The following is an 18,214-nucleotide window of genomic DNA, read 5'->3' as shown; positions in this document are numbered from 1 at the left end:
CTTGAGAAATGTTTTGACTGTTATGTGTCTAAACAGGCTGCCTGTCCCTTTTGCTCACTTCTGGCTAACAGGAAATCCATAATAATTCAGCTTGATGGTATTCCACAAAACCTGCAAAAACCTGTTTAGCCTTCCATGCTTTTTCTCATGATCTTTGTTTGACCAAGGCTGTTGTTGAATCCCTCTAGTGTATTTTCAGGTTCCATTTCTGTATTATTTAGCTCCAGGATTTGTTAAAAATCACATATTGCTTACCCGTTGGTCCTTCATCTCACTGATCATCTTTGATTCTCTATCAGGTAATTTACTTATTTCTGTTTCACTAGAGTCAATTTCTTCACGTTTCTTTTGTTCCTTTATTTGGAAGATATTTCCCTGTTTCTTCATTTATTTGGACTCTATTGTTTTTACCTACGCTTGTAAAGTAGTAGCCAGCTCTTCCAGTCTCTAGAAACTATTGGCCTTATAGAAAAAAGAAAACCTTAATCAGTCCAAGTAGAAATCCTGGGGGCCTCTCAAACATTCATACTCATGCAGACCTCTTTTCTTAGCAGTCCCTATACCTCAGAAATACACTGGTACCATCAGTACTGAGACAAGCAAGACAAGCGAGACAAGCCAGTCCTCTGATCAGCCCCCAGAAAAGCTGGCACTTGGGATGGTCGTCAAACTCTATTATCTCACCTCCAGAGATCAGGGGTTTTCCATCTGCTTGGTGTGTTGTGAGCTGGCAAAGACACTCTGGAAAGTATATACCTGCTACTTTTCACCAAAACCTTTGTTTTCCGGGCTTCACCCCACTTCCAATATCTACAGTATTCTAGGTACTATCAGCCTCCAAGGTAGATGAGAGGGAAGTGCTGTGACAAGCTGAATACTGAACACATGGTGTAACTATTCCCACAGGGGGAAGCTGAGAGTGAGGGGTTTCCTTCCAATCACACAACACTGCACCAGAGGTGGAGATTACGGTGTCTTGATTTTCCTGTCCATCTTGATGTGGCTGGTTTCATTTTAATCAAGAGCACAAGAGGCTCTCAACTGGTTTTTGGATTTCTTAGGAAGGAAATTCCTCCACAAACAGTGGTTGAATTAGGCCTTGCTAATCTCTACCATCTTGCTCACATTATCTCTTTCAAGGTTGTTTCTGCCATTCTGGGTGGGAACTGAGCACAGGACCTTCACACTAACCTACATCCTTAGCACCCCCACCTTGTTTTTTATTTTGGAACAAGGTCTCAGTAGGTCGTAAAGAGACTTGCAGTCTTCCTGTCTCAGCTTCCCAGAGTGCCAGGGTTACAGGCATAACATATTACAGGTTACAGGACCACCATGCTCCTCTGCGTCTTTAAAAGACATCAACTTTATATACTTTTTCCTAGGAAAAGCTTACAGTCTTAAGGGTGGTTATTATACTTCAAGAGAAAGAAAAATGATTTTAAAAATCATCGGAAGTCCATGTTTAATAATACTGAAATTTTCAATAACTGGCATGTATTTCTACTTATAAGAATCATTTTTCTGGATTTTAGGAGACATAACAGTCTTAGAAATAGATTTTTAAAAAATTAGATGGTGCCATCTGTTAAATATTTTTAACAGATGTTGAATCTTTAAAGTTTTCTTCTCCCATGAAATTTTTCATTATCACATTAAGAAGTACATATATTAGCTTTGGTTATGTGTTTTAAAATCCAACAACTCTTTTTGATAACATGTCCTAATGCTAAATCTTTATTTCTATTTTACCCCTGCCAAGTCTGCCTCTCCCAGATTTCACCAATTTCAGACCGAAATTGTCCACGTTTTCACACAAATTGTCCAAGTCCAATATGATTCCTTTCTTGCCTTCTCCGAGTTTCTTCTCCCGGCCTGTGAGGCTGATCCACCCTCAGGTACAGCCTGAGTCCACTCATCTGTCATTGCCTTTGTGACTGTCCCCCTGGCCTACAATATACCTTGGCCTGAAGGTGTCTCTGGCTGTTTTCAACAATGATCCAGTAAATTCATTACATTTCACCACATACACGTATACAGCTAAAACAAAAATTCTATTAAACTACTTTCTCTTGCTATACATAATGCTATACATATCTTGCTATGTATATCTTGCTATACATATACTCCAAAGTTTAACTTATTCTGTATTTTAAAAATGTCAGTCCAACTTAGCCATATTGACTAATCAGGATCTCTCACTGGTGATACGTTTTTGAAAAACATCTTCTCGCTGGTCTCACTGTATTGTTTTAGAACAATTCTCTGGCTGGGAAATCTATCAAAACACAACTTTGCCTCTTGTCTGCTCATAAGTGGCTTCCTATCACACTTAAACTACACAGTCACATGCAGGAGCTTCCAGGCTGTGTGACCTAAACCCTGCCTATCGCTCAGGCCCCATCTCTTACCCCCGCCCAGCATTTACCCCAGTTGCACAAGTGCACGCTTCTGACTGCTGCTCACACACACTAAACTCACACCTCAGCTCTCTCCTCTGCTGAGGACTCCAGATCATCCTGCAACTCACTTCCTACACCTCTCTCAGCTCAGTCCTACTCGGCACACAGGACGGTCCCCATCATTCTTTCTAAAATGAGGTCCATAGTAGATTGGTAACTGGCGATCAACTTAAACACCAGCTGAACTGTATCAGCAGGGCACTGAATGTAGATGGACACCTGAGGATTCTTGCTAGCATAAAAAGGAGACTTGGAGAGGAAGAGTAGCATTGTGGATTCTCCTAAGTGTTGCTGTTGTTTGGAGCTGGTGGTTCTCCTGGAGGAGCCCTGTCATGCTGGCTCGCTCAGTATGAATTCGACTGTTATCATCGGAGGAGCTCAGGACCTTGCTCTGTGAATGGTGCACTTGGGGGGAGCTCTGGTCCTTACATTCAACATCGCTTCCTGACTCCGGAGAGGAAGATGCATGCTGTTTAATCTACAGAAGAAGCTTGTCACACTGGCTTCCTGATATGAACTCGGCTGTTCTCATCATCAGCTCAGGACCTCAGTGTGATAATGGCTGTGGTACTTTTCAGAGGAGCCCTGGTCCTTATTTTGAATATCACTTCTTGGTTCCAGTGCAGAACCCTCAATCTACTAGCACAGATCCTTCACCCTGCTGGCACAGACTTCCTAACTTCCACCACTGAACTTCGGGCCTTCTCAGTGCAGATCTATAAAATAGACTTGCATGAGACATTAGCTGGACTCATGCAGAACATTGCTGTGGGATCCAGGCCCTTGGCTGGATTTTCTAGGTCTTCAGTGCTGTAGATAGGTTTCCTGCACTTTGTATTTGGTCCTAGGGTGACCATTATAAATAACTATAAATTATGTGTCCTGTATATAATTGTTCTCCTTGCAACCTCTGACTACAACAAGGTCTTTGTACCTTCATTCTCTTGTCTTATCTTGTTTTAATGTTCTTCAAATCACTCACCACTTCCCAGCATTAGCACATATAATTGTTTTTTATTTGCATCTCACATGTGTTAGTTCCATGGATGCAGAGAATTCTGTCTTGTTTCCTATAATTCCTTAGCACCTGCAGAGGGAGGAGATGATCTTGGCAAAGAGGTAACACAAATCATAACTTGTTTTCTTTACCAAGGCCTCCAAGAACAGTTTCTCTTTTCACTGCCTGAACCCGACCCACTCAATTCTTCTACTCCTCAGGGCTGCAGACTCTTTGTCTGATATTACGGAAGCTTTCTCATCCTAACAGCCTTTGAAAATTCACCTGTGTAAAACAACCCCTGCCTCATCAAACAGACTTCTCTCCCCCATCCCATAAAGCACAGCACTCATTTCTTTATGCAATTAAAAGTCATAGTCAAATTATTTTTGTGTGTGGCCCCTATAGAGCTCTGTCTGTTTTAAATTGTGTCTAGAAGTACGTGCTATGCCATCCTTGTGTCGGTAAGGGGTAGTTTGCCCAGTGCTAGGTTACCAGAATACTTTTAATGAATATTGGGTCAGATTTTAACAAGTTGAATTAATAGTTGAAACAAATGTGGGTTTTTGAAGTCAGAGATACAGGTCTGAATCTCAGCTGTTGCATAATCTCAGTTGAGTAGCCTGTGGCAAATTACTGAGCCTCTCTGGAGATAAATATAAGCCAAAATCTTAGCACTACATCTGACGGAGTATTGGCTGGGAACATGACACCCCTATTTCACTGAGCTGTATGTGTATCTAGTAGGGTAACACAGGAGAGTCGCTCATCAGAGATGACCCTAGTGCAGGCCTCTCTCCCTGTAGCTCTTCATTGCTAAGCAGGATTTTAATGCTCCTTTTTGTGGGACAGGAAGCTGACAGTCCACTTAACCCACATCTTTACCACCAGGGGGAAGTTGAAGATCCTCGGTTTTTGTGGAAAGCAGAAGATCATTTTTTCAAAAATTTCTCCTGGTATCAATCTCTCTCTGGTATCCAGTTTCCTCAAATTTGGGGGGAGAAACAGTCTCTTGGCTATTTTCTATAAGTCTCTAACTATCCTTTTTTTAAATATAACTTTGTTCAAGTTTAGCATGTACCCACATTCGTTCCAAAAGCATTCCTTAGGGCAATGCTAAGTATGGTACTAACAGTGATATACATAGTGGTCAACAAAAGATGTAATCACTGTCTTTGTTTACTCTGTGGTTTTACAGAGTGTAAACTGCCAAAGATTTCCCCATAACCATAAGTATTGAGATTAGAGAAAAAAAGAAAATAGCAAGTTATTTTACACATATTGTCATCCAATCTCCACAATATCATTTAACTGAAATTTCACAGACTAGTAAGTGCATGACATAGTGTAGTATATTTACACAAAGGTAGAAGAAGAGACCAATGAGGTTGGAGTCAACAGACCAGACCAGGTTTTGTATTCTAACCCTCCATTTTAAAAAAAAAAAACCTACAAGATTTGATCAGTTCACTTTGCCTCTTTATACCTCTGTCTTCTGTAAAATTATGAGATTAATAAAATTCTAAGACCGTTTCTAGTTTTAAAAAATATCTGCATGCCATTAATTCCAGATTGTCTAGGGGAAAATAGTTCATCATACAGATTTTAAAGTGCACCATTTGGAGTTGTGAACATCTAAGTCAGTTTTATATTATTTCTCAGTTCAAAATTGTCAAAATGTCTTCCCTAAAGAAAGAGTATTCGGAATCAAGGTGCAAAATTTGCAAAAATTACAAAGTGTGGCACAATCATAAACATGTCATGTATATTAAAAATGAGTTTCTTATATATAAATGATCATCACCTGGAAAATAATTCTTTTCTGAAATAAAGATATTCCAGCCTGAATTCCTTCAAAATTTCTATTAATTTGACAAAGACTTTATCAAGAGATTCTTTGTGATTTCCCAAGCTGTTCAGTCTTAATCTGCAAAGATTTGGCTTCTTTTCCATGATATGGTTGAATTCCTACGAAGAAAAGTCATAAAACAAACTCCAAAACTTCAATGTTAAATATAAACAAATGACAAAAGAAAAATAACCTGGACATTCCCATCTCAATGGTTTTCACCGCTATTAGACCCTGAAATTATAACTGAATAGTTCTCAATTCTCAAGTGTCCAGAGACTATTATATGGTTTGATTATATGAACATAGCGCATACATCTAGCAGGTAGCTCAACTGAGTTACATTTTCTTTTTCTTAAGTAGGTTTTTGATCATCTCATCAGTCATCAAAATTTGCTTTAGAACAGGGTTAAGTCAAGTAATGCAGTCAAATTTGCTGGTCATTATATTCAAAGCAAATTTTACAAAAGGTTACATTGGCAAAGGAGTTGCATACATATATTTCAATACTGCCAAAAAATATAGATGGAGATATATATAGGAATATATATACACAGCAATCATATATATCTATAGATATAGATATAGATGGTACCAATGGTACCAGTATAATATTTCAGAGTTTTTCTTTACATTAATTTAGTAGAAGTTGATAGATACTGACAGAGTTTGGCAGTCAAAAAGTGGAGGTTCTACTGTAGGTTATGAATTAAATTAAGAAGATTGTTTCTTATATGCTTCTTTTCTAACAAAACTGAGAATAGCAACCAAAGAAGATCGTACTTTTCAAATGTTCTGCTATTTTCTGAGATGCTAAAACTGTCAGATTTGGTGATAAGATCTTTATATACACTAATCATTCTATCAAAGTTGAGAACTGTGATATGCCAAGCAAAAACTCAAGCTTACTAGCCAGTTCTCGTAAGTGCAAAAACACCTTTTTCCACTGTCTTATTAATTCCTTGTCTCTCCATCACATTGTACATACCCTCACGTGTACTCTTATTCTTTCCTTACTCTCGGGGTCATGCATATTAACCCTAACTTTCCCACTCAAACTTATCTACATCCCACACTCCCGTGTACCCCCAGACACACACACTATATTCAGCATCAGGCTAAGAAGATAAAGTCTTAGAAACTGTATTACATAGTATCTAGTAATACCTGAATTATCAAAGTGGAAGAAAAACCTGGAAAACCACAAAATACCCAACACTTACATGAAGCTGCTGTACCCACTTTTCTTCCACAGTGATTTCTGGGTTAGTGACCCACTGAAAGGAGCCATCAATGAAGGTTTCAACTTCTGAGATTTCTTCAAACTGGCAGAAAAAAGAGAGAGTTCTGCATCTTCAACTAGGAATTCAGGCAAAAAGGATGTGGCATTACATAATAAGAACTCATTTAGATTGAAATTCTACACACAGATAATCTAGGAAGCCTTTAGGCAGAATTCCTCTTCATCTAAGCTCCTCCATTCAACTTCCTTTATTCAAGGCTGTGATCATAACATGCTGACTCTTGCCAGGACCTCAGTTTGCACTCAGTAAACACAGTTAGAATGATTTCCCAGAACATAACATTTCCCTTTTCTTTTCCCTTTCAAATAGAAACAAACAATTTCACTGATTTTTATCATCAAGCTCTATGCTACATACCATAGGCTCACACTGTTAAAAGGAACTAAAAATGCACACCTGAAGGTATTATTGACTGATTTCTCTGGCCATCTAGATTTTCCATGTGAATTATCAAAATGGAAAAAGAAATATTAGCTTTTAGGAAAAAGGAAATTTAGAGAAAAAAACTATCCAGTAGGTATCATGCCTTCCACCCTTTGATGCTAAAGATTAAACTGCAGGAAGACAAGCTCAAGCTTTCATATCTAAAGAGCAATCTCTTAATCCTGATTGGTTCAGAACCAGATGATCAATTTCATCAGCTTTTGAGGAAATCTTTTCACAGGATGATTAATTTGGGTCTCAACAGAACACAGACATATTTGGACTCAGTAAATAGGCCGTAGTCAGTAATCTACAGATATTCCCAGCCAGTGAAATAGCACAACACTGTAAACGTATGCCATAAAATACCAGCTTTTGAAGTGTAGCTGTGAATTCCACTCCCTTCTGTTCACACTGTCTGAGGAACTGCAGCGTTTCTTGGTCTGCCATTGCATCCCGGGATGACAAGCTGGTAAAAGTGCACTGCCACTCGGTGTCATTGTTCTGAAACAATTACCAAAATGCCCACAACTCCATGACTCATAAAAAGAACATTCATTAGTTTTATTTTATAAAATGATGCTCATGAGTCAACGTAAGTATTATTAGCAAACAATTTCTAAATCATCACATGGAATCTTCTACAACCTGCAAAGACTATGGACATCTCTCTAAAATGGTTTCATCTAACAATAAAAAAAGACTTGTTTATGAATTTACTCCCATGTGGGGATAAAAAGTCATGGCTCTTATTTTAACACAAAAATAGGAGAAAGTAAAGAAATTCACAGGAGGCTGGATTAGAGAAAGAGGAAGCTATCTTCTGAAGAGAGAGGAAGAGCTCCAGGAACCAAGACACAGAAGACAGGAAGCTAAAAATCATAGAAGCAAGACAGCAACCCAGAAAAGTGAAAAATAACCCACAGCACCAATCTCAGCACCTCGTGGGCTGGGGAACCTGATTATACAAGCCCCGAAGTAGAAATGGGAATCAAACCTTCAAGAAGCCTGCTCACCAAGTTGATCCCCACACAGAACTGGGAAAAGTATCTATCCCAACAAATATCAACATAGAAACAATATGATAAAGCCAGGCAACACGATTCCTTCAAGGGTTTGGAACTCTTTAGTCACTGACTCCAAAAATACTGAAACGGATGCAGTGCTTAGTGAAGAATTTAAAAAACTGATTTTTACAATGACTAATGATTTCAAACAGGACACAAACAGCTGAATGAATTAAGGAAGACCATGAAGGATATAAGAGAGAGCAATTCAATAAAGAGATTCTGAGTAAGAAAGCTTGAAATGAAAAGCTCAATGAGTCAAATCAAAAGCTGAGAGGAAAGCATCACCAACAGATTAGGTCGTGCAGAAGACAGAATTTCAAGGCTTGAGGACAATGAATTATCACATTTAGACACTAATAAAGAAAAATAAATCATGAACAAAATATGCAAAGACATCTGGTACATAATTAAAGACACCAAATTTATGAATTTTTGGTAAACAAAAGGATTCCAAGTACAGAATAAAGACACAGAAATTCTATTCAGTAAAATAATAGCAAAAATGTCCTAAATCTTGTGAAAGATGTGAACCATTCAAGTATAGGCAGCTAAATAATTAAAAATTCCCTATGTCATATTTATATGCCAAGCATACAGAAGAAAGAAAGAATATTGAAAACTGCAAAGGAAAAATGTCCAGTCATTTATAAAGGTGCACTCATCAGAGTAAATGCAGATTTTCCAGCAAGAACTCTATATGATAGAAGGGCATGTAATGGTGTATTTCAAGCCCTGAAAGAAAATTGCTGCTCACCTAGATTATTACATTCAGCAAAGATAGCCTGCAGAATTGCAGGAGAAATAACAACCTTCCATGAGAATCATAACTAAAGAAATTCAAGACCAGACTGGGAAACCAAGCAACCAGCTCGCCTCCCTGGTAAGTGGTTGTGGCTTGGCAAGCCACAGGGTGAGAACCACCAGCATCTCCTGAGATCAGCGCCATGTTGGAACTTAGTGAGCCTACCAGCGTGTGGGCTGAGAATCAAACGTCCCAACCCTCCCCATTAGCAAATGGGAGCCAGAGACCTGAGCATCTCTTGGGAGTATGACCATATGCAATATACCAAACAAGAGGGATTTCCTTCTACCATCTCTTTGAAGGCAAATATTTTTACCACTGTTTTGCTTTGTTCTGATTAATGGCATTGCTCTATTCAATACTCCATTTTGATAAGTTCTATAATATTCTGTATTTCATTTGATTTTGCTATACCTGATTGAAAGAACAACTATTGTGAAGATAACGAGATATACTGTGGTACCTATTACTGTTATCCTGATAACCTGCTGTGAAGTTCTGTATCAATTTCACTATACCTCTCATTTGGCTTTGTTCCATCTTGTTCTATTGTATTTTACTACTTTCAAAATAATAAAAAAAATTTTTTAAAGAAATTCAATGCTGGCATTGAAAAAGGAATTTTATCATTTAAAGGAATCCTACACACATACACACACACACACACACACACACACACACACACACACACGAGGAAGAGGGAGAAGAACAGATAAACAATTGAGAATTAGGAAGGAAGCATTTGAAAAACAATTAAATTATACAAATTAGTATATATCTTTCCATAATGACCCTGAATGATCTTAAGTCACCAATTAAAAGCTATATACAGGCATACCATATTTAAAAACAAGACCCAAGTTCTGGGGATTTCGCTCAGTGGCACAGTGCCTGCCTGGCAAGCATGAGGTCTTGAGTTCGATTCCTAGTACCTCCCCCAAAAGTAGTAGATGAAAACAAGACCAAACTTATTTTCTACCTGCAAGAAACATACCTCCCAACAAAGACATGCATAGACTCAAAATGAAAGAATGAAAAATGGTATTTCAAGCAAATGGAAACCAAAAGCAAGCAGGAGTAGCTACACTCATAGAGACAAAGCATGCAAAAATTCAGCCAAAAAGACAAGAAACCCATTACATATTAACAAACAGAATAATCTACCAAGATGTAATTACTATAAATATTTATACACTGATCATCAGTGCACCCAATTTCAAAAAACAAGTACCACTGGACATAAAGGAAATGAAATGGGTGTGTTCACACCACTGTTATTCAATATTGTACTTAAAACTTTAACCAGAGCAATCAAGCAAAATAAAGAAATAAAAGGGTTCCAAATAAGACAGGAGAAAGCAAAATTATACATTTTCAAATGAATTGGGCCTATGTTTACAAGACTCTGCCAAACAACCTCTTAGAATCAACAAATATAGCAAATTACTGAGATACAAAATCAACATTCAAAAAGCAGTAGCTTTTCTATACTCCAATAATGAATCTATTGAGAAGTCAGGAAACTAAGTTCATTTGCAATGGCTTCAAAAATAATACAATATTTAGGAAATAAACCTAAACAAAGGTAAAAATTGTAAAACACTGAAGAAATAAATTGAAGAAGTCAGAAAGACTTCCCATTTTTATGAACTAGCAGAATCAAAGTTGTAAAAATGGCCATATTACTGAAAGTGATCTACTGATTTAATGTAATCTCCATCAAAATAACAATGACATCCTTTATAGGATGAAGAAAAAAAATCCTTAAATTCACGCACAAAAGACTCACAATAGTCAAAGTGATTCTGAGATAAAAGAGAACCTTAGAAGTACCATAAAACCCAATTTCAAAAATATGCTACAGAACTATAGTAACACGAACAGTGTGGAATTGCCATAAAAAGAATCATGTAGATCACGGGATAGAGATCCCAGAAATTCACAGTCATTTGATTCTCAAAAAAGATGCCAAAAATAAATGTCAGGAAAACTACAACTTTGTTAACAAATTATGTTGGGAAAACTTGATATTCACATGTAGAAAATGCAATTAGATCTTTCTCTCTCACTCAGCACAAAAAAATCAACTAAAAGTAGACAAAAACATAGATAGAAGACCTGAAATTTTAGACTTCTGGAAGAAAACACAAGGAAAACACTTAAAGTTATAAGCACAGGCAACAACTTCCTGAAAGAAGACTCCAATAGCTCAGGAAATAGCAGGAATCAATGAATGGGATCTCATCAAATTATAAAGATTCTGCATGACAAAGGAAAATATCTAAATGAAGAGACACCTATATTTTCAGGACTCTACAATGAGAGAAAATATTTGCCTCCTACACTTGTAACAGAGAATTGATAGCCAGAATAAATACAGATCAAAAATTCAACACCGAGCGAATTATCTGATTCATGGATTGCAGGGAGAGAGAACAAGGCCACACCAGGAAGTGAGCCCAGCCTGGGAACCAGCACCACCTACGGGCCACCACCACACTGCGAACAGCCAGACCCCAGCCCCTTCTGGTGAACAGGCTGGCAAGCAAGTAGCAATCATCCCCAGCTGCCCATAAGTGACTAGTTTATCTAGAGAAACACAGCCTGTGATGATAGGTATCGAGGTGAAGTGCAATTGGATGCCTGTGCTTTGGTGTTTCACTATCATTGCAGGTCTAGGGCCAGTGGTCTGATCATAGATTCAGAGCATAGGGGTACACAATGTGACATCTAGCGGGGATCTCCTTCTGGGGGTTGTAGTCACTGTTGATTCCCTATGGTCTTGTTTTAGAGTTTTGTATTGATCCTACTGCTTTGTTGATTGGTTTTATTCTCTTTGTTTTGTTTATGTCAAATCCGATGGCAGGACTAGCTATTTCAAAGATAGCAAGATATTTTATGGTAGCAATTTTAGATTTATTATTGGCTTGTTTTGAAGTCTTTTATTGCATTGTTTTGCTTTGTTGTTCCTATTTTGTTTGATTTTTACTATGTCCAAGATTATCTATAGCTATCTTGAAGACATTGAGGGGCATTATGGCAACTATTGTCCTGTATCTCTTACACTGATTTGTTTGATTGGTTTTATTCTGTTTTATCCTCTTTAAAATAAAAAAGAACACATAATCCAATCATTCAATGGGAAATGAACTGAACAGACATTTCTTCAAAGTAGTATAAATTGTCTATAATAATAATGTTTGCCTTTTTAACAATCAGGAAACACAGCTCCAAACCACTTTGAGATTTCATCTCACTGATGTCATAATGACTATCATTAAGAATAAAAAAAATGCTTATGAGGATAGAGAGAAAAGGAAACCTTCACTCACTAGTGGTGGGATTACAAATTAGTAGGGCCATTATAGAAATCAGTATGGCAATTACTCCACAAAATAAACAACAAAACTACAAGATTCAGCTACACCACTCTTCCAACATACACCTGAGAGAATTAAAGTCTAGATTCTCATGTTTATTATGGCAGAATGCACAATCGCCAAGTAACAGAATCACTTTAGGGACCCATCAATGGGTGAACGGGTGAAGACAAAGTAGTGTCTATATACAATGGGGTGCAATTCAGCCATAAACAACAGGTCACCATATTATGTGAAATAAGCCACATTCAGAAATACAAGTGTCACATACTTTCCCTCATATGTGGAATACAGGGGAAAAAAAAGTAACACAAAAGTAGAAGAGAAATGGTTAGAGAGGAAGAAGGGGACGTTCCCAGGGAGAGGGAAGGACGTTAATCCAGATGAACGCAATCAAACTATGTTATATGCATATATTAAAAGTTCATAGTGATGGAACTCAGTAATGTGCACTAGTATGTATAAGAATGAATATATGTTATATATGAAAACAATTCACAGAGGGTACTCCATTGATCCCCCTGGTGATACACTGGTTTCCTTTGTCTCTTTCCCATCGACCATAGACAACACTTCACAATGTACGTTTTCTGTTCTCTCAGAGTCTGTCTTCAGCCACCTTGACGATCTATGACATTTTTGGCCTTCTTCTTGCTGACTCCTGGAGACTCAAGGACTCATTTTCATTTTTCAGTTAGGAGGCAAACTTCCCAGTTTACAGGGGAGCAAACCTCAAAGCCAGAACTTTGCTGGCTGATAAGCCCCCCCTGGGTAATACAGAATTAATAAGCCTGCATCTTGACATTATTATTACCACAGAGGACTGAGGATTAAAACACAACCATGGCAGATTTGCCACTGTTCCATTCAGTCTGGCAGTTTGGCTGGGTTTCAAAAACACTGGGAAAGCATGAGTTCTTGAAATGGAATGTCCCAGGAACGCAGCCCTCAGCAGAATGTCCAGGGCTGCTTGAGACAGCATCTGAGGAAGGAGCATATGTTGTCCCTGCATCCTTGGCAGGAGCCGTGCACATACAGCATTTGCCCCCAAGGCATGTTCTTCTGCCTGCAAGGTCATCCCAGAGCTGGCAGCAGGAGTGCACCCGACATATCAGCATCCACAGACACAGCAAGGCTGGAGCAGTGCGAAGAAAGTAATTTGCCAAATAAAACATTTCCAAACATGACAAGGACAAAACCAGGAAATACAAAGAAGTGCAAATGGAGGAGAGGCGGGCAGTGCTGCAACATTTCCACCCCCCGAAAGCCTTCCCATTTTGAGTGTTTCTCCACAGGTTGGAAAGAATTGGGTCCAGGAAAAACTAGATTATTTTGCAAGTAAAAATTCATTTTACTACCATTTAAAAATTAGCCACAAAGAAGAGAAACTTGAATCATTTGAAAGACAGTGGATGCACCCCTAAGACCAATTTTTTTGTTTTGTTTTTGAGACAGCATTTCCCCGTGTGTTTCAGGCTGGCCTTGTACTCACTATTTACCCTAACCTGGCCTCTAACCCATGGTGATGATCCTGCCTCTGCCTGCTGAGTGTTGGGAATACAGGCATATACCACCATAACCCAGCTGAGACCATAATATTAAGTGAACTAATTCAGACACACAAGCCTAAGAGTTGCATGGTTTCTCTTATATGAGAAACTCAAAATATAAATGAAGAGCAAAGTAAAAGATAGATAATCAGAAGGAAAGACACATGTTTCTCAGATGGGAAGGTGATCGAGAGACGGAAAAGATGAGAGTGTGGAGGGGAAGTGGAAGAGACAAAGAATTCAGATGTGTTATGTACATGTACCAGCTCCACACAAGGAAGGTGCACATTACGGGCTGTGAATGTGTACAAAATAAAAACACAAACAAAAATTAAGAAGTAAAGGCCATGATCAGAGCAACTGAAGAAATAAAATTAACCATAATATAAAAATTCTAGTTTCTGTTCAAAATGTAACAATCATTGTCATAAAATTGAGTATCATTAGTAAAGCAAAGACATTGGTGGTATTTCCGGGCATTTTAATGTTTGGTAAGTGTTACGGCTTGTGTCTCGATTTCTCCCCAAAGCCTCATGTGATCTCAGGGCTTTTTCAGAGGTGGCTGAATCTAGAGTGTGTGATGCTGGGGGTTAGAGTAGCAAATCAGTCCACTGATTGGTTTGTCATGGTTCTGTTTAGAATTAAAGATGAGTGCTACAGCTACCCGAGGTGGGTACCCTGCACACTACATAAGGGACAGAGTGAGCCATTAACTATTCCCTGTGATGCCCATTTGCCAAGCTGCCTTGGAGCCAGCTGATTATGGATTGAAATCTTTACAAACTGTGAGCTAAATAAACCTTTCCTCCTTTAATTTTGGGTAGCAAGTATCTTGTCTCGGCAACAAGAAAAGTAACTAAGACAGTAAACATATTTGAGGACTCCAGATAATACTAAAACAAAGTCAATGATGGTGGCACATGCCTATGATCTTAGCACCTGGGTGGCTGAGGTGGGAAGATCACCATGAGTTCAAGGTAAGCCTGAGTTACATATTGAGACCCTGTTTCAAAACACAAAACAAAATTAAAGAATTAAAACGTATCTAATGGCTCTCAACTGCTACCAGTAGGCCCTAGGGAGGGGCTAAGTATACCCTAGACGGTATACCCTAAAAAAAACAAGAATATATAAAGATTTCTAAATTTCAAGTCATTGAACATACACTTTCATAAACACATGCCTCAGCCTTGCAGTAGATTCTGGTCATAACTTTTTAAAAAATAGTCCTTTCTCTCCATGCTAAGAGACTTCAGAATCTAAAAACTATCAGCAAACATCCTCACAATGTACTGGGTGGTTTTCAGTAAGCTATAGACCTTCATTTGATAGTGAGCAGTCCATGAAGTGTCCTGTTTCGAAGCTTTCCACCCGATTTTAACAACTTACCTCTGCAGATCGAGCAAGGATGAGCTCACGATGTAAAGAATTTCCGCCTTCAAGGGTGACAGTGCTGTCCTCTCCACTAGCATTCAACTGGATCCCATTTCTTGAAAACACAAGAACAGTCATCCAACCAGGTTACAGGTGCCTCCAATACCAGCTTGAAATCACAAGAGGATTCATTTATCATCAAATAGCCTGTGAGTACCAGAGGAGCAAAGGGTCTCATTAGGGTAGAGAGAGAAGGGACACTCTTTGTCCTCCAGGATCTGCAACCTAGTGGTCCTAAGAAGACACAAACATGCAGGCCACATTTTAAAAATGGTTCTAGGTACTGGACCCAGCCCCTTCACGCTGAGCTACATCCCATATCTTCTTTCCTTCCTTCCCTCCTTCCTTCCTTCCTTCCTTCCTTCTTTTTTTCTTTCTTTCTTGCTTTTTTTTAAACTTTAAATCTCTAGGATTTTGTATCTCTAGGTTTTCCATGCTGGGCATGAATTTGTGATCCTCCTGCCTCAGCCTTCCAGATCACTGGAATTACAGGCCTGACCACATTCTTTGAAAGGAATTTCAGCTAATGGTTAAAAAAAATAAGAGGAAGGGCTGGGGATTTAGCTCAGTGGCATAAGCGCCTGCTTGGCAAGCACAAGGCTGTGAGTTCGAACCCCGATACAAAAAAAAAAAATAGAGGGAAAAAAAGTCACCAAAAATCTAGATGTCTTTTTTTCCAAAATCAGAAGATGTAGACACATGAGGTCCATGGAGTCTTGATATAAAAATTAGTGGAGCTGGGCCGAGTATCCACTTCTGCCTTCGAGTGAGTAAAGTCCTTTCTCTCTCGCCAGTCACCTTCCACAGGTGTGTATACTCCTTGTACTGACTTTACTCACTTTCCTTACCTGAGTGGCTATAGATCCTGGGCTAATACAAACTTTCAGAAACAAATTATAGCATTAGATGACAGGTATTCAGAAAAGGGAAGAACCATGTACTATGCTTGTTCTCATGTAATTTACAGGTCACAAGGTCATGTGGGTGAGGTGTTCATCAATGGGGTTAGTGCCCTTACCAAACAGGAGGCTGGAGAGTCAGCTAGCATTCTCTCCTACAAAGGGAAGTCAGCAGTCTGCAAACTTAAAGAAAGCCCTAGAACTCAGCACCGATGGCTCCCTAATCTCAGACTTCTGACCCCCAGAAACATAAGAAGTAAAGGTTTGTATCTAAGTCACCCAGTATCAGATGACTTGTTACAGCAGAGCAAACTAAGACAGAAAGGGTCACGGAAAAATTCAAAGCAGTCTCATGGAGAAAAGAAGAGCAAGTATCACAGGCAAAGACAGAAAGCACTGCATAGAGAGCCCAATGGGCCAGAGAGAGAGAGCTGGCAAGGGTTTCTCTGTACTCACACAATGAGCTCCTGCTGCAACTGCTGTACCTCGTGAGCCAGCTCATTTTTCTCCTCTCGTAAATTCTGGAATCACACACGATATTAGGCTGCATATGTTACTGAAGTGAGGAATCTACATTCAACCACCCCACCTTACAGGCTGTAAAATTACAGGCCTACCTCTGTAATGCTCCTGTATTCTGTGATGGTTGACTTCAGTTCTTCTATTCTTAAATCCTTCTGAAAAGTAGAGTGAAGAGTAAAACAATCAATAGATCCATCAAATCATGTGTATCAGGCCATTGGCGTGAGCCACAGAGAAATTTAAAATACCCAGTCATCATGGGATCTTGTATCAATCAATATCAAAAGATAACAAGCCAGCATTTGTAATCAAAACACAGGTGTCATCATGCTGTATGTTTGTCTGGTCCAACAGAATCAATCTGTAAAAGGTGATCCCTGAGCTCAAATCAAAATTATACTTACAATGCAGTTAAGGGGGGGGACAGTGTTTACTACTGATCTATGAAACATTACAGCATCCAACTTGATACATCCACTAAAATCAGTATTTGGTACTGCAAGACCAGAACATATAGGCAATGGGTACCTAGATCTAGAATTTTATCCCACAATTGGCAGATGGGAGGTAGGCAGGGTAGATGCCGAGCAGGAATGGAGAATATGGACAGGTCAAAGTCATGCAGGGAAGCTAATGATGATCTTATCACAGTATTACTGTTTTTGTGGGTTTTTTGTTCTTTGTCTTTTTGAGACAGGGTCTCTCTATGTAGTTCAGGCTGGCCTTGAGCTCACTTTGTAACCCAGGCTGGTTCGGAACTCACAACGATCCTCCTGCCTCAGCCTCTCGAGGGCTGGGATTACAGGCGTGAGCCACCACGCTCAGCTCACAGTATACTGTTAGTACAACATTCAGCATCTCCGTCGCAGTCCAATGACAAGTAGGTGAAGTAGAAGAGTGGCAAATATTGCTCTTTCTTCTCTTCCCTGTCTTATCGGATTGTGGACATTTGTTCACTTAAGCTCTATTCTTCCTATGTCTCTTAAAGTCACTGTAACTAGCATCTCCATAGCCAGCATCATTTGTTACCAGGTAAGCTATAATCACAGGAAACAAGGAGAAACAGAATGGTATCTATGTACCTATCAATCAATCAAACTAGGTAGCAAATACCATTATAGGGAATCTCTTCCCTACAATGAACACTAGGACACTAATCTGCATTACATAAAATAAAACTGTTTTAGCAATATCTAGTCAATGAGGTGTACGCTGGTGTTGTAGTCAGGGGTTGTACAGAGAACAGTTAAAACCAGGACATGGAATTTATAATATTGTTTATGATGGTCACCCGGAGTTAACACAAGAAACTGCAGGAAGTCTATCCACAGCACCAAAGACATAGAATATTTAGCCAAGGGCCTGAATCCCACAGCAATGTCCTGCATGAGTCTAGAAGAAGACCCAGAGCTTATGACAATCCTCCTACAAGTCCAACTAGAGGTCTAGAGCCCACAAGAAGGACTCATACTAGTCTGTTTTATGGATCTGTGCTGGGAAGGCCCAAAGATCAGCAGTGGAAGCT

The 18,214-nt window shown here is 39.0% G+C and overlaps 1 protein-coding gene across 7 annotated transcripts in view; it reads right to left on the bottom strand.

Moving 5' to 3' along the window:
• Irag2 (inositol 1,4,5-triphosphate receptor associated 2) overlaps positions 1 to 18,214 on the bottom strand; it is a 115,872-nt gene that overhangs the window by 57,806 nt on the left and 39,852 nt on the right. For 6 of the 7 annotated variants that reach the window (XM_063238397.1, XM_063238400.1, XM_063238401.1 and 3 more), the window contains exons 12-17: positions 16,785 to 16,844; positions 16,624 to 16,688; positions 15,224 to 15,323; positions 7,402 to 7,536; positions 6,529 to 6,630; positions 5,261 to 5,424 (exon numbers count right to left, since the gene is read on the bottom strand). In XM_063238397.1, the coding sequence (XP_063094467.1) occupies positions 5,261 to 5,424; positions 6,529 to 6,630; positions 7,402 to 7,536; positions 15,224 to 15,323; positions 16,624 to 16,688; positions 16,785 to 16,844 (626 nt within the window). Of the gene's footprint in view, positions 1 to 5,260; positions 5,425 to 6,528; positions 6,631 to 7,401; positions 7,537 to 15,223; positions 15,324 to 16,623; positions 16,689 to 16,784; positions 16,845 to 18,214 lie in introns of those variants that run through there. The other variant, XM_063238403.1, reaches the window with a different exon arrangement.

This window comes from Cavia porcellus, unplaced genomic scaffold, assembly GCF_034190915.1.
Source record: "Cavia porcellus strain 051 isolate PalLab524CR breed Dunkin Hartley unplaced genomic scaffold, mCavPor4.1 scaffold_27, whole genome shotgun sequence".
Lineage (NCBI taxonomy): Eukaryota > Metazoa > Chordata > Mammalia > Rodentia > Caviidae > Cavia > Cavia porcellus.
The sequence above is the reverse complement of the archived record's forward strand: the minus strand, read 5'-3'. Positions and strand labels throughout refer to the sequence as shown.